Source organism: Gavialis gangeticus, unplaced genomic scaffold (assembly GCF_001723915.1).
Source record: "Gavialis gangeticus isolate Ggan-Ray unplaced genomic scaffold, GavGan_comp1, whole genome shotgun sequence".
Lineage (NCBI taxonomy): Eukaryota > Metazoa > Chordata > Crocodylia > Gavialidae > Gavialis > Gavialis gangeticus.
This window is the reverse complement of record NW_017729028.1, coordinates 27,812,350-27,837,248: the sequence shown is the minus strand read 5'-3', so window position 1 is coordinate 27,837,248 and position 24,899 is coordinate 27,812,350. Positions and strand designations below refer to the sequence as shown.

The 24,899-nt window shown below is 44.8% G+C and overlaps 2 protein-coding genes across 11 annotated transcripts in view; one reads left to right on the top strand and one right to left on the bottom strand.

Annotated features, from left to right (window-relative positions):
- ITSN2 (intersectin 2) overlaps positions 1 to 22,683 on the top strand; it is a 138,320-nt gene extending 115,637 nt beyond the window's left edge. For all 5 annotated transcript variants that reach the window (XM_019520827.1, XM_019520825.1, XM_019520829.1 and 2 more), the window contains 11 exons: positions 9,118 to 9,239; positions 11,777 to 11,883; positions 12,283 to 12,466; positions 14,623 to 14,721; positions 14,853 to 15,020; positions 15,797 to 16,009; positions 16,819 to 16,940; positions 20,575 to 20,657; positions 20,938 to 21,021; positions 21,419 to 21,592; positions 22,507 to 22,683. In XM_019520827.1, the coding sequence (XP_019376372.1) occupies positions 9,118 to 9,239; positions 11,777 to 11,883; positions 12,283 to 12,466; positions 14,623 to 14,721; positions 14,853 to 15,020; positions 15,797 to 16,009; positions 16,819 to 16,940; positions 20,575 to 20,657; positions 20,938 to 21,021; positions 21,419 to 21,592; positions 22,507 to 22,664 (1,514 nt within the window). In that variant the 3' untranslated portion in view covers positions 22,665 to 22,683. The remainder of the gene's footprint in view (positions 1 to 9,117; positions 9,240 to 11,776; positions 11,884 to 12,282; positions 12,467 to 14,622; positions 14,722 to 14,852; positions 15,021 to 15,796; positions 16,010 to 16,818; positions 16,941 to 20,574; positions 20,658 to 20,937; positions 21,022 to 21,418; positions 21,593 to 22,506) is intronic.
- FAM228B (family with sequence similarity 228 member B) overlaps positions 6,198 to 24,899 on the bottom strand; it is a 43,129-nt gene continuing 24,427 nt past the window's right edge. For 4 of the 6 annotated variants that reach the window (XM_019520833.1, XM_019520837.1, XM_019520835.1 and 1 more), the window contains one exon: positions 22,715 to 22,849. In XM_019520833.1, coding sequence (XP_019376378.1) covers positions 22,731 to 22,849 — 119 coding nt within the window. In that variant the 3' untranslated portion in view covers positions 22,715 to 22,730. Of the gene's footprint in view, positions 6,460 to 22,714; positions 22,850 to 23,499; positions 23,965 to 24,899 lie in introns of those variants that run through there. The other 2 variants (XM_019520840.1, XM_019520839.1) reach the window with 2 other exon arrangements.

The window sequence follows — 24,899 nt, the reverse complement described above, 5'->3', positions numbered from 1 at the left end:
CATGATGTCCTAATAAAATCAGAGCCCTTCCCTCCCCCCCCCACCCCATTATGATTTTCAAATCTGACAGGGAGACTCTTGTCCCTTATGGGGGGCGGGGCTCAGTGCCCCTGAGCTCCCCTGTAATTTGAACCCTGAAAATAGGATTTCCTATTTATAAATTCTTAAATGTATATTCCAGATTCCAGCACTATGCTGTAGTCGTCATGTGTTGCTGGAGCTGTGATGGTCCAGGAAATATGTGAGAAGCAAAGCTTGTAAGGGAAATATCTTTTATTGGAGCAACATTATAGTTGGAAACAGGGTTGGTTACACTATAAAGTTGGCCCCAGTAAAGGTATTGCTTCACTTCAGAAATCATGTTTCCAGTACCATTGGATCCTGCTTGACTTTATTTTCAAGACTTACTGACTTGGGAAGTAAATACTTAATGAGGCAAAGTTGAATTGGGGCTGCTGTAACAGAATCAACGTTTTCTTACTGTTGCTTATTTACTGGATGCCTTATAAATAAGCAGAAATTACTCTAATCTGGGCATGACTGTAAAAAAGACTGCTAAACTTTCTGAAGGGAAGATAAAGTTTATGTCCAGAATAAGGTCACTATTTACCACTCAGCCATTCTAGACCATTATCTTTTTGTAGCAGCTGTCTTATTTTCTAGTAACGTGTGTAACCATCACTGAGTCTTGGTACAGTTAAGAGTATCCACTGATCCAGACCTCAGTATTGATCTTTGGGGTACACATTGGAAACCTCGCTAGTTGCATGAGTGTCCATTCAGGAGATTTTCACTTTGTTTGTAGTTTCCTGTTCTGGGATGCATCTCCCAAAAAACAAAAATTAGTCTGAAGAATATGAGATATTCCCTATTCCGCAACATTTAAAATCTAACTTCAAGTTGAAGGCAATAGCCAATCACAGGAATGGCGTTTCCAAATGCGTGTTACACCTGAAAACACTAGGTGCATCTCTTTAAGCTGTGTCTATTTCTTTTGCAAAGCAAAAACTACATATTTTCCTTCAAAAGCTAGAAACAGTTTTGGGCAAATAGCATGTACAACACTGATGGCAAGTGTTTGGAGGTGTACAGTGACTGGTAGTTATGAGCAAACTGAGCTAAGATGACAGTAATTGGGACTGCAGTTGCCAAGAGGAGGAAACCTGTAATGGAGAGAGAATTACACTGGTCCGAGACCAGGGACTTCAATTCAGACACACGACGAGTAAAGCACTGCTAGTGTGAGAGCCCTCTGGAGTGAACCACCAGGGCTCAGGTCAAATGTCAGGTAGGTAAACAGCAGTTCATTTATGACCACAATAGGTTCAAGGGATCAAACCTAAAAATCCTTCCATCTGAGTGTGTTTCCTCTGACTCTTCTAATTCTGGCCTGATGGTTACCTGGAGAGCAGCTAAAGTAAAATTGATGCCTACACACTGAAAGCTTGGCATCTCGACTGGCCTGCAGCTGCAGGTACTAATTGCAGTTTCCAGGGGTTTGTCAAAAAGATTAGAATTCAAGTGGTAGGACTGAGGGAACAAAATGGAATTGAACCCAGTGTCAGAGTCTGGATGTCTCCTCTATCTTCCATTATATTTTGCTGCAAAGGGTTTTATATCCTGTGAACATCGCCATGTGCCACAAATTGGCATTTCTCTCTCTGACATGGATTCCTCTCCTGTCAAAGTATGCTACTTCTACAAAGCAACCCACAATCCATATCCAAGAAGCATACAAGCCTGTGATGTTCAGAGAGGGCACTGCTGAGTCATGTTTTAAGTTACATTTTCAAATAATGCTATCTTATTTGCATATATAATTCAACGAAATTAAACTTTTAAGGAGCCAAAAAAGACCTAACTCTGCAACCTCTCAGGACTTGGGCATAAAGATAGTTTACTGCAAGGCAAAAAAGGCAAGAGTTTTGCTGTACATCAGCTGCCCTGCAGGTAATTGTTCCTGTAAATGGAACAAGCTCCTGATAGTCAGCTTCTCCCTTTTGCTGAATATACTAATACATTCTAGTTTGTTGTCAGTGATCTACCCTCATGTGAAATACTGTGTCCAGTACTGAGCCTGGAAAAGACTCTCTGAAGAAAAGAGCAAAACAAACAGAAATAGGGGGTGTCTGTTGACATGTGGGACATCTGCTCTAATTACGGTGCATCAGAGCAGATTAGATTCATTGAGTCTGCTGGAGCATGCTAACTGGCATGCTCCAGCAGCCTCAGCATCTCGTGTATTCAGTGTCCCTGCACTTCAAACTTGAGGCGAGAGCACATTAACTAAAGCTTGTTGAATGAGCTTTAGTTAAAACAACCCTGCCGCTGTTTTGAAGTGTTGGATGCTGAATACATGAGATGCTGTGGGCACTTTAATTAGAGCAGATCCTGAGAGCTGCTCTGATTAAAGCACCCCCTCACCTCCAGAGCACGTGTAAAGGTGCCCAGGCACTCAATGGGAAAAAGGCATGTTATTAATATCTAAAGTCTTTTCCAGACTGTAAAATATTTCAGCATCTTCATCAATAATCATTAATGATCTGGATTCGGGCATCAGATGCGGACTAGCAAAGTTCACAGATGACACTAAACTTTTGGGGAAAGCGGTCACACTAGAAGACAGGCTGAGGATACAGGCCAACCTGGACATGCTCGCAAGGTTGGCAAACCAAAACCTGATGGCAGTCCACGTAGAGAAGTGCAGGGTGCTCCACCTTGGGAGGAAAAACCAGCAGGCTTAGCAGCGCTTCACTTGCTAACACCATGGCCTAAAGCGACTTGAGGGTCTTGATTGACGACAAGATGAACGTGAGCCACCAATGCAATACCATGGCTGGCAAAGCAAACCAAACCCCGGCATGCATCCACCGATGCATCTCAAGCAAAATCTGGAACGTCATCCTCCCGCTCTACTTGGCCTTAGTGGGGCCACAGCTGGAGTACTGCATTCAGGTTTGGGCCCCCCACTTCAGGAGGGACATGGATAAGCTTGAGAGAGTCCAAAAGAGAGCCACCCACATGATCAAAGGCCAAGAGAGCAAACCTTACAAGGAGAGGCTGAGGGACACAGGACTCTTCAGCCAGAGAAATGAAGGCTCAGGAACGACTTGGTGGTAGCCAAGATGTATATAAGGGGGATGCATCAGGAACTGGGAGAAGAGTTGTTCACCAGGGCTCCCCAAGGGATAACAAGGTCTAACAGCCACAAATTCCTGGAAGGCCGATTTTAGACTGGACAGAAGGAAAAACTCCTTTACAGACTGAGTGTCCAGGGTCTGGAACAGACTCCCCCCTGAGGTGGTGCAAGCACCTACTCTGGATTCATTTGAAAGGCATTTGGATATTTAGCTTGCTGGGATCATTTGACCCCAACAGACTTCCTGCCTCTGGCGGGGGGGCTGGACTCAATGACCTCATGAGGTCGCTTCCAGCCCCTAATGTCTATGAAGTCCAAGTCATTCTTATTCCCTTTGTCGAACTGCCACTTAAAAAACTGGCTTTGAAGTTCCTCTAGCAATGATCAACCTAATGGAAAGGTGTTTTGTTCCCAAAAGCTTGTCCAACATCTCTCCCAACTGTACAGTTGATCCAATAAAAGACAGCATAAAAAAATCTTGCTTCTCAAATATTTCCTGGACCATCACAGCTACAGCAACACTCCAACCCTACTAAAGGAGTTTAGCTTTCTTCCATAGTTTGTCTGCTGTTCAAAAAGGAGCCATACTTATAACACTATTTTTGTCACAAATATTTCCATGATCTTTTAAAATAATATATTCACTTCAGAGTTTGTTTAAAACCAGGATGGATAAAAATCGATGATTTTTTTTTAAATCAAAAGAATTAGATTTTTTTATCAGATTTTTTTATTTAATCTTTATTTTTTGTTAAAAATGCTTTTTTATAAAAAAAAATTATATGAAGATGGTTTTAATTTAAGCTGTGTTAAAACTCAAAGATATCATGGAATAGGGATTCTAACTTCTAAGTATATGCTCTTTGAGACAATATATTCATGTAACCTTTTTAGAAAAGTTTTATAAATAGGTCACAACAGGCCATGGACTATATTAGAGGTCCAACCTTATGGGGTCCCCAGAGGCTCCTCTATAGATTAGTAAAGATTAAAGAAAACCAGTGAGACTCAGTGCTCAGTCCAGAAGATCCCATTAAGCATCTCTCTGAGTTTCAGTTTTCAAACTGTGGATTTGTCTCCAGATATAACATCCTTGTTAACAGCAGTATATGAAGATGGGAGATAACAGAACTGATTACCTACCCATCAGCCCTGTTGTCTCTCTGCAAATATTTTAAGTTTCTCGTGTTGACCTGCCTGAAATAATCTATTTATTTTTTGTTAAAAACACATTTCACATTTATAACTAAAATAGTTAAAAATGCAAAAATACATATATTTGTTTTGTTAAAATAAAATGTTTGTAAATATACATGTTTGTTGTTGAAGAAAAATATCCAAAATACATACATTTGTTTTTGATTAAAACAATTTAAATGTCTGGTGGTGGTGGTGATGGTTGTTGTTGTCCACCTAATACAGCGTGGCAAAAATATCCCCCAAATATCCTTGATTAATCTAGTAAATTAGAAATAGTTCACCTCCCAATGACTTTACAGGTATCTGCTTAATTAGCTTTAGTAAATAAAACAACCGAATCATAATTCAGTTCTCTGATCTAGCTGCAAAATTAATCTGAAAAATATCAAAATAAATCACGGCTTTAAAATGTATAGTGTACCTTCTAATAATGAAACCTACGTCTGTCTGAGTTGTGAATAATACATATTCAGGTGTCGCACTCTGAGTCTGCATCATGAATATGGCTCCACCTCATGGCCAGGGTCCCCCTCAACTCGCCTGCCATGACTTGATGGTATATGTAAGAGGGGTTCTATGGTGTTTTCTTCCCCAGAGACAGGGGTACTCATGGGTGCGCTGCGATGTTCCTCAGGGCTCTGTCTCCCATACACACTGTCCACTCACCAACTGCTTGAGTATTCTGGTCTGCGTCCCAACAATATATCAGCCCCCTTGACAATGGGGTGCAGTGTTGACTATAATAATCCAGTCTGATACCAGGATGAAGATTACACCTACAGCTTCAGCCCTTACCCTCGGGGCCCTCGCCAGCAGTGCCAGGCGTGCTCCCCGAGAGGAGCGCCTGCTTGGATCTCCTTATTGCTGAGGGACTGGGAACTGCCTGTCCCCAGCTTGGTGCCAGCCACTGCTCCCATTCCTCTGCCGCGAGGCAGTGTCTGCGGAGCCACTGCTGCCGGCACACAGAGCCTCTCTCCATCCAGCGTGCTCCCAGCTGGCTTCCGCCCCTCTGCCGGCTTCCGGCACGGTTTAAAAATTCCCCGCGGCAGTGACTCCAGCTGCTGTAATCAGCTGGCTGCCACCCTGCCCAGGAAGCAGACGCTTGAAGAGCCGGCGAAACCCAGCTCCTGCTCCACCCCCGCCCACTCAGGAGGTGAGTATCCTGAGGCGCAGGTGGCTCTCCTTTCCCTTTCAGGAATGCCGGGGTTTGCCCCCAGCATTTCTGAGGCCTGTGGGGGTCTCTCACCACCACATAAGGTTATATTAAACAAAAATGTACTTTTTGCAGAAAACAGTAATTCAAGGCTTCCTGACCAGTGATTTAAGTCAATTTGATTTGAAACAAATCCACCCTGTTTAAAACAACTATATTTTTCTTCAGTTTCTGCAACACATTGCAGCATATAGTGCAAGAAAGCTAGCAGTGACATGGGCTGAATCTATGAACCTGCAAACACATGCATAATTTTACTTATTCAAACTACCGTGAAAAACTTCAGACCTACCCTGGTGAAGCATATACATAAGTGTTTAAAGAAACAAGGACTATTACTATATTGTCAACCCCAAGCATTAGTAAATCAGGCTAGGCTTCCCAAATCATAAGATCATCTTAAAAATCATTATTTTGTTATGCATCTTTCAGCTTTACATTTGCGCTTTCAGTATTTGTGCCTTTAGGATTTACCTTTTTCAGCTTCTATCTACAACCAGAAAGACTAAAAACTTTTATAGTGGAAAATAATTCTCACAATTTCATAAAAATACCAAATATGGTACGAATTGGCTTGTAGCTTTTCTAATCAAGTTGCCTGAGCTAATAAAAAGTCATAAAGGAAACCACACAAAAGTAAATGGCACATTTGATTTTTAAACTGTAATATCAGTTTAATAATCTAAAAGATTAGGTACCAAAGCAGAGGCCATGAAGCACTTCCTTGTTTTTTGAAGTGTGTAAAGAGCTAGCAGGTCATAGTCCTGCCCCTTATCTATTCCTGGGTATTGAAGACAGCTACAAACTTGCCCTTGTCCTAGTGCTTTTTTCATGCAAGTAAATATTCTTGTCACGGATCTGTTGTATGATTGTGGCAGGTCTGTGAGACAAGCTGTGAAGATGGAGTCTGCAACATGAAAATAGTTGAAAACTTCGTTAGTTAAAATATTTTTCATATAAATAGCAGAAACAGAACTTTCAAGATCCCATCTTTTCACATGGATAACACATCAGACTTGTCCTCCCCACGCCCCCAAGTCTGTTGGTTTTTTTCACTGCTATCTCTGGGCTCCTGCAGCTCTTCTTAAATGTGGAAAGGAGCTGACTGATGCCCAAAAGCAGTAATCATCTTAAAGGGCCTCTCATCTCTGCAGGGAGCAGATGAGTCTGTTGGTAGCTAAGAAGGCTTGTACTACAAGAAGGCTTGTGACTTCTGTATAGTTCACTGGGCTGGGTCCCACCAGAGTCAACATCATGACAAGCCAGGGTGACCCCATAGCTTAGCACTGCTCAATATGTGTGTGTATGCTCCCAACAAAGGATCCACGTGCTAATTGGCCCCCTACTCGCGATGAACTGGATGTTCCTGTCATGAGTCCTGGGATCCTCTAAAAATGCATATGCAGATAAGGTGCAGGGCACCCTGGTCTTGTTTCAACCTCATGAAGAGTGGAGCTGCGCTAATCATATGCCACAGGCTGACAGCGATGCTTGGTGAACTGTCTGGGGCCCTGTTTGGTGATGTTTGCCAGGTATTTAAAGCAAGTGAAAAAATAGGCATCATTGGAAAGAGGAAAGAAAGGTGCAGCCCAGCTGTGGGGGTGAAGAAGTAAAAATGTAAGAAATGTAGTAGCTCATCATGACTTGAAAAATAGCATTGAGAGGGACTGTGCTTAATGGGCACTACCATATATCTAATTCAGATTACTTGCACTAATCTATCTTTGATCTTTTGGCTAAGATTAAACGTAGCACCAAGGAGGTGTCAGGGCTGGCTCTGGCCCTTTGGTGCTGGCCTACTATTGCAGTATCTCCAGGCCCAGTGCCAGTACCTGGGGAGGGAACACCTACCTGTGTGTTTTTGGGGTGTTTTTTTTAAGGGCAAAAAAACCCCAAACTTACAAACAGTTCTCCTCAGCATGTTTGCCCAACGTGGGTCATGTGTTTTATAGTCATGCTCAGTGTTGGCTGCTTTTAGTCAGCTTCATAGTTGGTTTCCATTGCTGACCACATGTTGCTTTTAGCAGTTTAATGATAGACAGTGTGTTTAGTGAGCTTTCCTTGTTGTCATCATCAGCAATCCCTCGTGGTCAAGGATGATCACTGCCGCAGGTCAAGTAAACGGTAGCAGATGAGTCCATTGATGGCTAAGAAGGCCAGTCCTAGAGCCACAGACTCTTTGGCAGTCTCCGTAGGTGGTGGTTAAAGGGAGGATCGGACCATGGATTTCTCAGTCTTGTTTCCTTTCCTTCCGTTTCTGTCATATTTCTGTGTCCAGGGCGAGACGGCTTTCCTCAAAGTAAGATGTACCTTCTCTCACAAGTTGTCACCATGTAGCCCTGTCCTGGGTTAGTTTTTCCCAGTTGGTGACATCAATGCCAAACTTCTTTTTGTTTGCCTTGAGGGTGTCTTTGAAGTGTTTCCTCTGGCCCCTGCATGTCCTTTGTCCTTGGCTGAGTTGGGAGTATTAGTAGGTGTTCTGGTAAACGTACATCAGGCATGCACTCTCAGTGCCCTGTCCACCAGAGTTGATGTTAAATGATCAATGCTTCCGTACCGGTGGTGTTAGCATCAGTGAGGACACTGGCATTTGTGCAGTGATCCTCCCGCAAAGGATCTTCCAGAGGTAGTGCTGGTGAAGGTGTTCCAGGCTTTTCAGATGGTCCCTGTAGGTCACCCAAGTTTCACAGCCATAAAAAAAGAGTTGGGGTTACCACAGCCTTATATAATAGGAGCTTTGCTCAAGTCCTGATGTCATGATCATTGAACACATGATGATACAGTCTTCTGAAGGCAGAGCTGGCACATCAGATCCTATATGGATCTCCTTGTCGACATTGGCCTTCTTTGAGAGATGGCTGCTGAGGTATGCAAAGTGTCCAACGTTCTCCAGCTCCTGTCCATCAGTGAGGATGTTTGCAAGGGGAGTTGATTAGTTCAGATAAACAGTGTATTCAATGAGATTTCCTTGTATGTGATTATAAGATGGTGGGCTTTTTTTCCCATGCCAGTTGAGGGGAAAAGCCTCATCCCATATTTGAGTAAATATGGCATTTCCTATTTTAAATAAAGGAGAATAGCTCAGGTTTCACTTAATATAGGGCAGTCACTATTTCAGCAAAAGTACCATCGTTTTAAGAGTACCTTATTTTCAGAGTGTGTGATCACCTGAAGTTGACTCTGACTCCAACTGGCATTCTGGGAACTGAGCACATTTGAAAATCAAGCCATAATGACCACAGTCTGCATTCAGAGAATCATTAGGTTGGAAGGGACCTCCAAGGGTCATCTGGTTCAACCTCCAAAAATAAAATGAGTAACGCTGTACAAAGAAAGATGACCTGTACCATGCAATACCATACTATATATGTTGCTGAGAGGGGAGGTGACACCACTCATGTGAGAATGATCAGGTATTTGGTCAAACAGAGAATAAATACTTAGAAAAAACATTTTATAGATTTTAGAGACTGGATCCTCAGCTACCATACGTGATGTAGTTTCATTTAATTGATCAGGTCGTATGACTGTAGTTGGACCTAACGTGTTTCTTTCTTTCTTGTAGGGTGTGCTGATCTCCAAAGCCTTGACACTATGCAGCCAATGGAAAGGAAAAGACAGGGCTACATCCATGAGTTCATCCAGACGGAAGAGCGATACATGGATGATCTTCAGCTGGTCTTAGAGGTGAGATTGACTTGGAACAAAATATGGCTTGGGAAAATCACAAAACAAACTTCATCTGCCAGACCCTTCTTCCAGAACATTTGATGCATAACTGAGTTATGGAAGGGTTATTTACCATATGGAGGTAAACCTGTGCATGTTTAAAAGTAGGACAGGCTCAGATATTATCAGTAATAACACTGCAGAATTCATTTTCTCATGACGTTAAACTCTTCAATTATTGAGAATCACCATGTAATCTAAAGTGAAGCTGCCAAGTCTGTCATATCAGACCTGTTTGATTGAATTGCTGCTGTCTGTCACCAAGACATTCATTGCCTATAATGATCTTTTAAATAACACTGCCTGCAGGTCTCCTTTGTCACCACCTTTATAGAGTGCTGGATTGAGGCCAGTCCATCCCTGATGCCCTATCAAATGTCACTGACACCAGTTATTCTGTTGCTTGCTCTGGGATAACTTTGCTATTTCGGTACTTATCTTCCTCCCCTAGAAAATACCACTTTTCCTCTGGCAGGACTTCCACTGTGGTAACCAATGCAAAAAGACATTTCATTTTTTTTATCAGGTCCTGCTTTTCTCTCACTGATGACTGGAGACTAAAAAGGCTAGGACTTTTCAGTTTAGAAAGGAGAAAGACAAGGGGAGATGTGAGAGGTCTGTAAAATCATGAAGGGTCTGGGTCCAAAATCATGAAGGGAACTGTTGTTCAAGTCTGAGAATACTAGAACTAGTGGGCACCCACTGAAATTAGTGGGTGACAAGTTTAAAACTAACAAGAGAAAGTACTTTTTAGGCAACTTGTTGTTAACTTGTAGGATTCATTACCACAGACGGTGGTGGAGGCAGTTAGCATAGCCAGGTTCAAAAATGGACTATATAAATTCATGTATAATAGATGTATCAATGGCTATTGAACAGAATGGTTAGAAATGTTTCCTCTGGCATCTCTAAACCAATAATGGCTGATGCCACAGAGAGTACTGAATAGGGGATAGATCACTCAAGAGTGACCTGGTTCAGTGCTCTCTCTCTAATAGCATCCACTTCTGCTACTGTTGAAGACGTTTTACTGAGCTAGATAGAAGAACCATTGGTCTGACCCAGTCTGGCACCTCGTAGGTTCTTATGTACTTTTCCCTTCAAGGTCCCCTCTGAGTTAATGTTTAGCACTGCTGCATCACCTGTCATCTCACAGTGCTTTACATTTACCAGGCCTCCCATATACCCTGATCAACAAGGGAAAGGGAAGGATTGCATGCACCTTACAATGAGGAAGCAAAGACAGCTTGCCCTAACAATAGAGGAGTTTAGAGACAATTCTGGGTTAGAATGTGAGCTGCAGCTTAATAACATCCTTGGACCCCACCTATCAGTCTTCTCTAAACTGACTTTATCTCGCCAGATGTGGATTAGCCACCACCCTACTGGCGCATCTTAACCATTGGTTACACTAGGACCTTCCAGATAAAAAAGCATGAGTTTCTACAGCTTGAGCTAACCGGTCAGACTCTCCAGCTTAGGGAGTTGCTCTCTGGGAAAGAGAATTGGTGTTGAGCTGAAGCTCCTGAAAGGAGGTATTGCCCTGCATCCTACTTAAACACTTGAGTCCCTGCCACACATTGCACTTAAAGACCATGTCTCAAATTGTAACCCAGCCACTTGTTAAAGCAATGAATGGCTTCATAAAACAAGGACTAAGCCACAAAGTCGTTCCACAAAAATATGTAATAACTTTGTGGCTGGTTCCTATCATGCCATTAATTGAACATGTGGCCACGTGACCCACCATGACTGGGAGCCTGGATCAGCTGCTGGGGCTCCCAGCACCATGCACCCCCAACCTTGGAAGCCCACAGCTGATGGGGTTCCCAGCCATAGGAGTGCCCGTGTACTCCTGCAGCTGGGAGCCCTGGGGCTTATGGTGCAGTCCCATGGCTGGGAGCCCAGATCAGCTGACAGGGCTCCCAGCCACTGGGGCACATAGTATGCTCCTGTGGCTGGAAGTCCCATGCTCCTGTGGCTGGAAGTCCCATCAGCCAGGGGGCTCCCAGCAGCAGGAGCTTGCTACTTGCTGGTGCAGAGGCATCCCAAGCTACCCCGTGCACCAATTATAAGGCATGATGGGATCTGATGCTTGATCCCACAATCACACCTCCTGCCATGCTTGTGTGACATGGCAGGAAGTACAGTTATCTGGATCTTGCATCAGACCCCATCATGCCTTTACCTGCACATCTGGAGGGGCCATTAATTAAACATCCAATTTAAATGGTTACATGCATGAGGTACATGAGTAAATAAAACAAGTAGTGTTTGAGCATCCCTGGATTCTAAATTGCTGATTTCTCTCCATTTTGAAGTCAACCTGCAAGGCAAGTCTAGTGCAATTAAAGCACATGAATGGATGCCTCAGGAGTACTGAGTGCTCTCATGTAGCTGCTAAACCATTCGTAATTTAGAAACGGAAAAGGCACTGGCCATGTACTGCTCTCTTTGTATTTGAAGCTGCTCACTTGCCTGTTGTTTGACTGTAGGTTTTCCAGAAACCCATGGCTGAATCAGGCTGTCTCACAGAAGGAGAAATGGGACTGATCTTTGTTAACTGGAAGGAGCTCATCATGTCAAATACAAAGCTATTGAAGTGAGTACTGCCAGCTTTGTGTGTCCTGCATACTAGCTCAATCGCTCACACATTTTCCCCATAATGTATCCTCCCATTCTGCTCCCTAGAAATCGATTTGATGGTAAGTGTTTCTGCTCTTGCTGATTACTTCCCATTCACTAATCCTGTAGGATGTGAATTCAGAGCAGCTAAGGGCATTCAAAGCATCTTCCAAAGAAAGAGTTTTGCTGAGGAGAATACACAGGAAGAACAACACGTATCTGAGAACCTTAGAATACAAGAGAAGTTTTCTCCCTGTAGAAACTCAGTGATGTGGTGGGATTCCATTTTCATGAGTGGTGGGACTGCAGAGGCCCCTGGGTGAACCCACTGCAGGATGGCCAGCTAAGTCAGGCTGCTATGTTGTTCCCCATCCAGAGCCCTGCGTGTGCGTAAGAAGACAGGAGGAGAAAAAATGCCCGTGCAGATGATTGGGGACATCCTACCAGCTGAGCTCTCTCACATGCAAGCCTACATTAGGTTCTGTAGCTGTCAGCTCAGTGGAGCAACATTGCTGCAACAGAGGACAGATGAAGATACGGAGTTCAAAGACTTTTTAAAGGTATCCTATTCGCTAACTTCCCTCTCAACTCAGGCTTCCTTTCGTTTCATGGCAGGACCCTTTCAAAAGGAGGGCCTACCATTATCTGAATGACCAGAAAGCACAGCACTCCAGAAGTTCACCTGTATACATAGGGACACAGGCCTGGAAGAGGCCTCCTGGGCCACCGAGTCCCACCTTCTGCGTTCACAGGCAACCAGCTACCCAAAGAATCCATCAAGGCACTTCTTCAGACCCTGCAAAACACAATGCCCATAACACTGACACAACCCACATGCTATGGGTAAAAGCAGGGGAAATGAGGACACAGCAGGGAAAACCACTAGCAATCACAGAGAAGTAATTGGTTAATATATGCTCAGAAGAGCCTAAGGAAAGGGCCATGCTCCATACTACAGAATAACTCCCCACTGTCCTGACAGAAGGGGAAATACCTGACCCCAGATCTAGTGTTGGTAGGACCATGAGAGGAATAGCAAGATCCAGTAGCTGGCAACCTCTGAGTTTTCTAAGTACTGGCAGCAACATCAGCACTCCATTGCCAAAACCCCACAGTATTAGTTGTGGCCAGTGTCCCAATGATTCAGAGGAAAAGCAAAAACCCAGAAGCCAATAGCAGTCACAAAAGGGAAAAATTTCCTTTCTGGCCCATACTAGCAACCAGTCAAGCCCACAAATGATCCTCTCCTTTCATAGTTTCTAGGGTCGGAAGGGACCTGAGTAGATCATCTAGTCCGACCCCCTGCCTTGGGCAGGAAAGATTACTGGGGTCAAACGGCCCCAGCAAGGTGTTCATCTAACCTCCTCTTAAAGACCCCCAGGGTAGGAGCCAGCACCACTTCTCTTGGAAGTTGGTTCCAGATCCTAGCTGCCCTGACCGTGAAGTAGCGCCTCCTGATATCTAGCTTAAATCTACCCTCTACCAGCTTGTGACCGTTATTTCTAGTCACTCCTGGTAGTGCTCAGGGGAACAGGGACTTCCCCAGTGCCTGCTGATCCCCACTGACTAGTTTGTAACAGGCCACTAGATCCCCCCTCAGCCTTTTCTTGTGGAGGCTGAACAGGTTCAGGTCCCATAGCCTCTCCTCATAAGGCCTACCCTGCTGCCCCCTGATCATGCAAGTGGCCTCCTCTGGATCCTCTCCATGCTGTCCACATCCCTCTTGAACTGCGGCACCCAGAACTGGACGCGGTACTCCAGCTGTGGCCTGACCAGTGCCACAGAGAGGGGGAGGATCACCTCCATGGACCTGCTCGAGATGCATCTGTGGATGCATGACAAGGTACGGTTGGCCTTCTTGACTGCATCCCCACGCTGCCGGCCCACGTTTACCTTGGAGTCAGTGATGACTCCAAGATCCTTTTCTGCCTCTGTACTGACAAGAAGGGAGTCTTTCCTTTGAGGAGTCCTCTTATGTCTGACATGCTGCTGGTGCTGACACTCAGGGTACACACTTTGCAGTCACGGCACAGCATGATCTTTTCTTCCATATCGGCCTTGTATTTTCCATTTCATGGCTTCAAATTCCTCCAGCATCTTTGCTGCACTTTTAAAGCTTCAGTGCCTCTGTCTGCCCTTTTTAAAGTGCGTTCTACCAGGAGAGGCCAGGATTGATTCAGGATGCAAGACTTGTCATAAACACCCCGTGTAGCTTGTAAAATCTGTGAACAGGCCGCACCGAGCTGTCGCTAGATTGTGCTGTGTTGGATTGGGTGAGACTGCCATGAGAAGGAAACAACGGTCACGGGGAAGTGGGTGTGTTCCTCAGATGAACAGGAGGAGCTGCTTCCACAGCGCTCTGGGGAAGAATGCCAGAACTGATGCCATGAACGTTCAGCTTTCTTGTAAATGTAGAGACCCTTGTGTTAAGTAAAAGAAAAGTGGAAGCAGCTGTTTATGACAAGATTCTGTTGTTGTGGTGGTTCCATGGGCTATTTATGCTTTACCTTCTTGGCCTACCATGCCAGCCTCTTTCAGTCAAATGTCGGCTTTACCATTCCCTCCTGTTTGCTCTAAATGAAATGGCCTGTGGTTCTTCACCTTGCTAGAAAACTCTGCTCCACTCGTTACCATTCAGTGCAGCAGTGCAAATGTTTCTGTTTATGCGCTGATCCACAATGCAACCTCACTGTTACACCTCTGGATTACACTGTAGAAACTAGCCTCGGACCCTCGCTGTAAAGGGATGCCACTTTCCAGCTTCCTGCTGAAACCCATGCAGAGAATAACCCGCTACCCCCTGCTCATCAAGAATGTGAGTAGTGACATCCTGAGTCTTCTGCCTCAAAGTACAGAGAAAGCCTTGTCCGTAACAAGGATTTTCTCTCTAAGTAGAGTATGCACGACACTGGTCTCACTTGTGCTTTATCTCTACTTTTCACCCAGATTCTGGAGAACACCCCCGAAAATCATCCTGATCACAGCAACCTGAAGCTGGCCCTGGAGCGTGCTGAGGAGCTGTGCTCTCAAGTGAATGAAGGGGTGCGTGAGAAAGAGAACTCAGACAGACTGGAGTGGATACAGTCGCACGTGCAGTGTGAAGGACTTGCTGAGGTAATGGTGGCTTGGTGGGGAGGACAGTGGGTGGGTGCGTAGAGCTGGTCCTTACAGCCTTTGGAACATCATTTACTCAGAGGCCAGAAGAATATAGAGGTTAGTGCTTTACCACGTAGGATCTGTTCCCCAAGTGCCACCCCTAGTAGTCCCAAAGGGAGGTGCCTCTCATCCAGTCAGGCAGATCTCTTGTATCTGATTGGTTTCATATGTCTGCATGCGGGGAAATTGCTGACATTTTAAATGAGTTCCATTAAGCTCCTGAGCTAACACTTACTTAACAGTGAACAGAAACACTTTGGTATGTTCAAAGTTTTGCTCATGCTGGCTGCAGGCTGAGGCGGGTGTTGCTACGAGGTTTTTCTTCACATCACACCATAAGGGTGCAGGACCAGATCTCAGTGGTAAATAGGAAGTAGGCACCTAAATCCCTTTGGAGATCTAGAGATTGCTTTTAAGCTGAGTTTCTGGAGCACAGAATGACAGTTTCCAGGAAACACACTGGCTAGTAACTCAATCAAACGTATCAGTGGCTTTCCAGCCTTAAACCAATGGTTTCCATCGGGAAAGGTTGAAACTGCTCCAAATTAAAGAAGTCTGACCTTCATTCAGCCTTGCTAGATGTGACATTAGCCATTGGTGGAAATGTACAGGACTCTTGCAAGCATTAAGCATGGGAGTAGTATTAACTAGTCGCTGTGAAGACGAAGTGGGAACTAATGCACATAATTCCTCAGTGCTGCTGCCACTTAACATACTGCGTCTGTCCCTCTTAGCAACCGATTTTCAACTCCCTCACAAACTGCCTGGGCCCACGAAAGCTCCTGCACAGCGGCAAGCTCTACAAGGCAAAGAGCAGCAAGGAGCTCTATGGCTTCCTCTTCAACGACTTCCTCCTTCTAACGTACATGGTCAAGCAGTTTGTTTCCTCGGGGTCGGATAAACTCTTCAGCCCCAAATCCAACTCTCAGTTCAAAATGTACAAGATGGTGAGTGAATTACAAGCCAGGCAGCAGTGTTTGAAACGTGGGACCTGATCTCTCAACAGAAATTGTAGTTGCTATCCAGCACAGACTGTCACTTATCTTTTATGCCTGAGGTGTGTTGTCAGCAGGCCGCAGAGCTTCATTCATGTAATGTGAGCACGACGAAGAGAACAGCCCCCTCCTTCCCCTTGCTACTTCTGTTGGTGAAGTCCTCCTTCCTTTTCATGTTGAAAGGACAGCAATACCCATAGTTAATAGATGGTGCTCAGTGGTCAAGATGGGCCTTCAAGGAGGCTCCTGATTTCGCTCTGAGAGTCCTAAAAATCTCACCTGATTTTGAAGAGAATGGGACTTGCCTAAATACTGACTTGGAAGCCTAACTTGAAATCCCTCCTCTTGAAAACGTTGGCCTCTGTGGCCAGCCACCACATGCTGGACCAGTCAGTGATCACAGGGAGGGAGGGAGGAAAGCAGTGTCTCTATTTTGGAGGGGAACCTAAAAGGGTAAGGGCTTTATATGTCGAGCTCCACATGACTCCACACTGATGCTTGGCGCACACAATTTTGCCCCTTTCATAAGTCTGTTTTCATAGACAGCCAGTGTAGGTATTTATTCCTCTACCTTACAAATTCTTTATCCTAGAAAGATTTTCTCAAGGCTTTAAATAGTGACCTCACTGTTTATCTTGTGTGCGGTGAAGCACTGTTGTTTTCTTCTGGGAGAACCGGTGTATTTAAACATCATAGTTTGGGCTGGGCTTACCCTGGTGACTTCATTGCGGTGAGATTTACTTTTCCTGCCTTTCTTTCAGCCTGTTTTCCTTAACGAAGTCCTTGTGAAATTGCCAACTGACCCTTCCAGCGATGAACCTGTTTTCCACATATCCCACATCGACAGAGTTTACACACTAAAAACAGACAACATTAATGAGAGGTAAGTCCAGGAAATGCTGCTCTAAGGCCACAGACAGAAGAACACAACTCCCTGTTGCAACTCATAGCACTTTGCAGTAAGCGCTATGAGTTGTAACAGTCCCTGGGACCCAGCAGAGGTCTGCTGTTGGGTCCAGGAGCTGGGGATTCCAGCTGCTTGCTGTGAGCCTGCAGCCGGTCTCCGTAGCCATGCCACTCCTTCTCCCCACCCAGAAACTGTTTTCAGAATGATGGGGGAAGGGAGCAGAGGGAGCTTGTTCTTGGGGTTCCCCAGCTGGCGCTAGAGGGTGGGGCAGCTGGGGAACCCCAAGAACAAGATGGCACCTGCTGAAAAACCCCCAGAACAAACTCCCTCCATTCCCTTTCTGCCCTCTCATTCTGAAAACAGTAACAGTGTGGGAGCTCCACAGACACAGGTTACAGAACGCACTCCATTTTGGAGCGTGTTCATCTGAACCCTTCTGCAATGGGGGTTCAGATTTTTGTGGGATCAGGCCCTTTTAAAGTAGTCTGCAGCTATGCACTTGTGTTCAGTCACAACTGTAAATTGCTTTCTGGGGCAAGATCGAGGGAAAATTTGTCACTTCTGTCAGTGCTCTAAGAGTGCACTTTTAGGGCCTAACTACTGGAAGGAAATTGTTCAGAATGGACAGTCCAGTGGGTCTCTGCATCTCCTCAGGGCAGCAGAGCGATTAGTCTTGTGCAGAAATGTGACTGTACCTGTGGAACTGGCTTCAGACCAATGGGTCCATTCCACTGACTGGAACTGACATTGGATCTAACCTGCAGGGAGTGTTTGTGTTGGGCCTGGCACAGACGTGGATCTGTCTAGAGCTAGATGGATTTGTCTGTAAAGACCAGAATTTCATTCTGTCCTGAAACCATACAATAGAGTTGTTGATAATTATCTCAGCTGTCAGGGCTCTGAGTCTGATTGTCCTTGTTAAACTGGTGTAAATCAGGATTAAGTCATTTGAAAACTATGTTCCACTAAACATGCTTCCCTCCATAAGTGGAACTGGAACTATTTAACTATTTCTCTGCTGCTGCTATCTATGAGACAAGGATTTCTTAGGATGATCTCTTTTATTGGACCAGTTGCATAGCTGGGGTAGAGTTAGACAAGCTTTCAAATGCAAGATGCTTTTCTTCAGGTCTCTGGCATCAGGTCTGTTATCTATAGCAGCCATTGACAAAGTATGTCTCATCACTTCTATTTCTGGCCCACATGGAGGATGACAATTGAGAGGGAGCCCAAGGCATGAGTTATGTAAGGACTCAGACAAGAAGATCACAGTGGTTCCTTCTGGCTTTCTCATCTGACTCTGTGACCCTCATACAGTTATTTCACTGGCTGAGATCTGCATGCATCTAATAGGCTGCCACATGATAGAATTTCTCAGATTTTTCAGTTTGATAATTTAAAAGCATAGGGAAGCACACAGAAAGTATTGTTAAAAGAACATTATTGAAGCAAAATCAAAGATACTTAGAAGCTTAAAAGTGCCATCCTGAAAGGTGTTTGTGCCTTAAGCCTTCATTTCCCAAAACGTTGTGTGAACCCTTGATGATGCAGCCTGTAATGACATAGGGTGCAGACAGATGTAACACTTAGACCATTTCAAATGTGGTTTAAGTCTTACATGTCTAGACCAGTTTTGAATGGTTTAAACTTCCTGGAAAGTTTCAAAGGCATACCTGGACAAGCAAGAGTTATTTTGAACTAGTCCTCTGTGACCCAGTTCAGTCTTATGTGCAGACACTGAGTTTTCTGTGACTAATGTCTGGTCGGTCCTCCAGGCATCCCACACTGCCTTGCTCCTCACCTCCTCCCCAACCCCCACAGGGCAACTGGCTGTTCTGGCACTACTGTCCAAACATTTACTGCCTGTGCTGACCACGGTTCAGCCAATCTGGGTCATCCTCCTCCCATCAGGGAGTTCTGGGGAAACTCGGAGCACTCACCAGGCAAGGCATTCTGGGGTGAGTGTTCACTGCCACCCCGGGGATGGTTCAACAGCACTGCAGTGCCTAAAAGGTGGCTTCTCTACTTCAAACGTGTGCAGGACAGCTGTGAGCCAGCTCCCAGTCAGTGACGTTCGTAGAACAGGTTGTTATGTCTGTCTGTGCCCATTGAGTGCCTGTTTTGTATGGCGACCAGGATGGGACCTGCTTTAGGATGCATCAGGCTTGTGTGGCGAAGGAGGTTGCTGTAGGAGGTGCTCTTTCTATGGACCTGAATTTACTGACCCTGGATCCCTTCCAGGTCTATGTTCCAATGTTCGTAGGACGCAGCCCCATTTGTTGCACAATTCAGCAAGTGTATAATGAATGATGAACAGGATTACAGGATGTTCCTGTAGTTAAGGTAGTTTAATGCTGCTGTGAAGAACAGGCTTCCAGCTCTGCCCTTACTGGAGCGTTCGTACGTGATGGTGGGCATGTCACTTCAGTCACTTTCCCCACAGAATGACCAACTGCATGTTTCTTATTTTCTCAGTCCCACACACAAGATCCTGCAGGATGATTTGCAGAAGTGCTGCACATGCTCATCTGCTCCTGACAAAACTGGGAGCTGAGCTTTGAACACAGAAAGGGTGATATGATGCAGAGTATCCTGAAAAATCAGATCCCAAATGTCTCAAATTGGGCACAGAAACATTTTGCTGTAATTTCTGTGCATCAGCTCCCTGTATGCGTAAGGTACTACCCCTGCAGACTCCCTTGGGAGTTGTGAAGATAGATTACTTAATGCTTTTGAAGCAAGTAGATGCCAGAGTAAGAAGCACCATAGAAAACCCAGGGAAAGGCATCTTTCTGTCTTCAGGGGAAGATTTAATCATACACCAGTTATATTAGAGTAGTGCAGGTAACCCTGATTCTGGCATTGCCTAACTTTTCTTCTAACCTCATGATGTAGTTAGTAGGAGTGTGTGAGACGCATGTACAGACCACCCACACATGCCAGCCTTCTTTTTAGAGTGTGTCCTGTTCCCGATTCCTCCCATCTGATCACACCAACGTCTTGCAAAACATATTCATCCTCCGAGGAGCAAGCAGATTTAAATAGAACAGACTCTTTCTACACAAATGCAATGAACAGTGTATAAATAAAATGTTTTTCGCCATGAAATGGTTTGAAACGTTCTCAGGCTGCGTGAAGTTCACCCCACCTAGCTCTAATCCAGCTACATGCCAGGGGCAGGGCAGGCACGCAAGTCAACGGGGTCAGAAGGTTGGGAGACTGTTGCCCCATGAATGGGGCAAGTAGATCATTACTTGAATCTTTTCCTGTGGTAGGAAAAGGTAGCAGGCATCCCCCTACTCCAAAGACTGCCCCCCCCATTTTCACCCAGCTCCCAATGGCCTCGTCTACTCGGGAGCGATCAGCCCTACAGAAGGGGAGAAAGGCCCTTACAGAAGTGATTCACAGAGAAGCCAGAGCCTTGCGGGATTGGATGTCAGTGAGGAGATGAGGATGGGAGCCTAATGGTTAAGGAGCCCTAAGGGTAACTCAGAAAGAAGGGACCAAGACATGTGAGTCTTGAATTAGAAACACAGGTTGGTTAAGTGGCATTGAACTAACTGCAAGTTTTGTGGCTCCAAAGTAACTCTGCAGGGCTTAATCTTTGCAGGACTGCCTGGGTCCAGAAAATCAAAGCTGCATCGGAGCATTACATCGAGACAGAGAAAAAGAAGCGGGAGAAAGCGTATCAAGGTACAGTGTGGCACATGCAGAGCTCTGTTGCCTGCAGGCATGTCACAGCCTTTTCTTGAGGATATGGCAGTAAGCCATAGAGTCAGAACGGTGTTTTAGCAGAAGGCCCTCTCCTGGCTGAGCCAGGCTCAGCTTGAGGCAAGTCAGGGCTGTTGTGTGGCCCCTACACACCTTCTGACTACACTGCCTCGTCTACATTGGACAGATGAACTTACAGTCATTACTGGCTTTAGTTTTAGACTCAAACCCATTTTATTAATTCAGATGTCTCCTTTTCCAGCCCGCTCCCAGAAGACCTCTGGAATAGGACGCTTGATGGTGCACGTGATTGAAGCAACAGAACTAAAAGCCTGTAAACCCAACGGTAATGACCTAGGGATGGATTCCCCTCCCCCCCATTCAGAGAGAAGGGCTAAGAATTCAAGGTGTCAGGGGCCAGTGCAGATTTCAATTGCTGCCTCTGAATGAATTATCCTTTAGGTGGCTCTCAAAGGTGGAGTGAGGGGAACGTCTCTGCACTGCTCTGCAGAGTTGTTGTATGACCCAGGCTTTCTGTATGGCAAGTAGCTGTTCAAGCTGGGAAAGGCTTTTGTCCTGAGCTGGCAGCTGGTGTAAAGCGGGGATCTGGGGAAGGAACTCTGGTTCGGAGAGTCAGCTGAAGAACAAAAGGGGCTGAACAGAGGTCTGGCACTCCCGTTTCCTAGCACTTCATTGCGAGATCTGTGCAGGGGAAAGCATTTCACTGCTTGTTCTTTATTCAGGGAAGAGCAATCCGTATTGTGAGATCAGCATGGGGTCTCAAAGCTATACCACTCGGACGCTGCAGGACACTTTGAACCCCAAATGGAACTTTAACTGCCAGTTCTTCATTAAGGACCTGTACCAGGATGTCCTGTGCATCACCATGTTTGACAGGGATCAGTTCTCACCTGACGGTAAGTCTGGACCTTTATTTTGGGACGTGAGAGCTTCTCTAAGTCTGTGAATGTTTGCTGGGCTGGCCCTTGGAAACACGTATTTATAAGCTAAGCATACAGGATTTGGAAATTGCAATGTGGGACTTCCCAATACCACGTTGTGGCTGTTCAAAGTAAAACCGTGTTGTCAGCGTGTACCAGCATGTAAATGAAGTGGCCAGAATGAAGCCTGTGTCCTGGCTGAAGAGAACTGTAAATGATCCAGTAGGTATTATTATTTAGGATCATTATTTTTCATAGAGGAAATGGAATATATAAACCTAATTACAAGTGCCTGAACTAAAGTTAACTAAATCCTGGGCCAGGCTCTATGGTTGACTTGAGATTTGAACAAATCATTTTTCTGCCCATTTCTGTCTAAGATAAAGGTAATAGTTTTCACTTGACAGGGACTTTAGTGGAATGGAAGTGGTGTTTGTAAAGCACATTATGATCCTGACCTGTTCTGGAGTAGAGCAAAGAGTCTAAATCAGCCTCATGTGCATTAGGGAGTTCAGCTTCAAGGGTGCTGACCTCACATCTACCACATTTATTCTTTGCTGTGTTCTCACTTCCTGAGACCACTGCAGCTGACACATTTAAGCCTTACACTGTAAAATGGTATTGGGAACAACTGTTTCCTCTACTGTGAGAAACAGTCACAGCTATGGGGCACCAAGAAAACTGCCTTTGGCATCCAGAGCACTGCAGAGACCTGCTCATGATGACACTCCAGAGCCTTTTCCATTCCAACTGTATTAGGAATCCCTTTCTCATTACGTATAGGTCTGTTGAGCCATTCTGATCTCATGCCTGACAAACCTTGTTCTGTTTTTCTAATCAAAGCTGGATTGTTTAATGCTGCTGCTTGGTTGTTTACACTTGTTCAACAGATTTTTTGGGTCGCACTGAAATTCCAGTGGCAAAAATCAGAACAGAACAGGAGAGCAAGGGACCTTCAACAAAACACTTGCTGCTGCACGAGGTCCCAACTGGGGAAGTCTGGGTCCGCTTTGACCTGCAGCTCTTTGACCAGAAGACACTCCTTTAAAGAAATGTGTTTCATCATAGAAAGGACAAGTGAAGCCGACAGCTCGGCAGTCAGTCTGAACGCGTTTTACAAACTATTCTTCATCCCAGGCTGGTTACTGACCAAGAGTTCTTGCTGCATCATCATTCCTCCTCGTTTCCTCTTGTACGGGATTTCTTTGCTGCATTCTAAGTTGCTGGGGATCTATGCAAACACAGGTGTTACTGTACAGAAGATATTTTAGCCAGTGCCTTTTTATTGACTAATATTGAAATCTGTGTTATACAGATGCCAGTGCTTCCATTTTCAGGGCCATATGGAGTATTAAGTAGGCATTTGGCATCACAGCATGTCACCACTTAGTCTAACATAAAGACTGAGGAATGTTTTAGTGGAAAGCTAGAATCATTCCATCTGAAAAGTGATATCCACTGGAATCTGCCCATCTCAGGATGTTAGTTTTAGAGCTTGAATGCTGAAGCCTTAGCACTTGAGGAGCCTCAAAAATACTGTATAGTCTTTAAGAAGAAATCAAGTGCAGTGCTTTACTTGACTCAGTTCGGCACTGAATAGGAAACTGCAACTTGATTTTTCTTCCTGGTCAGTTTTTTTAATTGTTCTCTGCTGAGATAATGGGGTTAAAAGAGGAAACTAGAGAAAAAAAGATTTATTTTAAATACTGTGACCTGCAGTAATGCAGACTAAATATTTTTCAAGTTTTAGCTTTCCTAAGTATAAATTATTTGTGTAAATGGCCTCAGTTCTGCAGGTCTCAGTAGGCTGCACCTGTAAGCTTTGTCATTGCCAATGTGTAAAATATTAATGTAAAGAGAGTAAAATATTAATGTAATTTGTCTACAGATGTTTACTGATACATATTGATTTTTAAAGTCTATTTTATTGTACAAGCAAATGTGAAATAATGGGGAGTAAAATTACAGGGACTGAATTGAAAGTGAGTCTATTAAGCTATTAGTTGTGTCTGCTCTGGGAACTGCTTGTGCAGTGGGATCAGGTAGAAAGGAAACCTCTTGCAAGCAAAGTCTTCGTCCTAGCACCAACACCAGGAAAAGTAGATAGGGTTTATTTCTAACGTGTTTGATAAATCTGAACCATTTTACTGCTACCGTCATTTGTCTTGCTGACATGAAGCCCTGTGTGCAGTTCCAAATGAGAAGCGCGCTGGTCTCCATCCCATGGGTGCTGCGATACCTAGTGACATCCAAAAGAATATCAAGCCTGTTGTGCTTCCTTGACAGGGTTCGAGTCAGCCCCTTGGTTACTTTTGACAGCTTTCTGTGGTTCAGTATTTCTAATCCTGAATAAACAAAGGTGAATCTTAGTGCTGTGGAAAGGCAGTGTCTATTCAACTGACTGAAAACACATTTCACACACCTTAAGATGGCAGCACTTTGTGAGAGAAGAACAAGTGTGCGGTTCCCTAACCTCTCTCCTTCTGACCTTGCTGCATCCCAAACACACATGGTGCAGGATCCCAATCACTATTTTAAAGTATAGACTGTGTTTAACTTCAGGGCTACTAGGAGAAGTTAACAGTGCAGGGGCTGTTAGCACTGGTCTTCCAGAACTACGTTCTCCACACCTCAGTGCTTCCAGCTGTCAAGGTGTTAAATCGGTCTCTAAGCTCCAATCCCTTTCTGCTTGTGCACTTCATACATCTCAAACAAATCTTCATACATCTTGAAGTTGCCATGATGATATGAACTTAACTTTCTGCTGCATCAAACAGAAGTCTGTTTTCACCTAGGATGTTTTAATAGAGAAGTAAATATAGGACCAAACATTGCTAGAGAATAAGTGCCTGAAGAAGCTATGCCTCCCACAGCAGATTCATCTTCCCCACTTCTAGGTCACTGCACAAGCAGCTGTGTGGAGTGGGACTGTTCTGCCTCAAAGCTGTATAAAGTCCAGCCCAGGGGCCTGCATGTTTTCACTTCACTTCTTGATCCCTGCAGGAACTCATGCCTGGCTCCGTGACTATGGCTTGTCTTAAGTTTGACATTCAGACTCTGGCAGAGTGTTTTTCCTGCCCTCCTCCCTTTCTGAGTAATGAGGCAGCCCCAGGTATTAGTGAAGATCAGGTACAAAACAGGAGGATGGGGCTTCGTTTGTCATTTCCGTCTTAGAAGTCTGACATTTTTCAAAGCAGCTCTTATGCAGCATTGAAATAAGCTCTAGCGTCTGAGTACTTTCCACTGTGTCTAGAGAGTAGCAGTTCTAAACAAACACCTACAG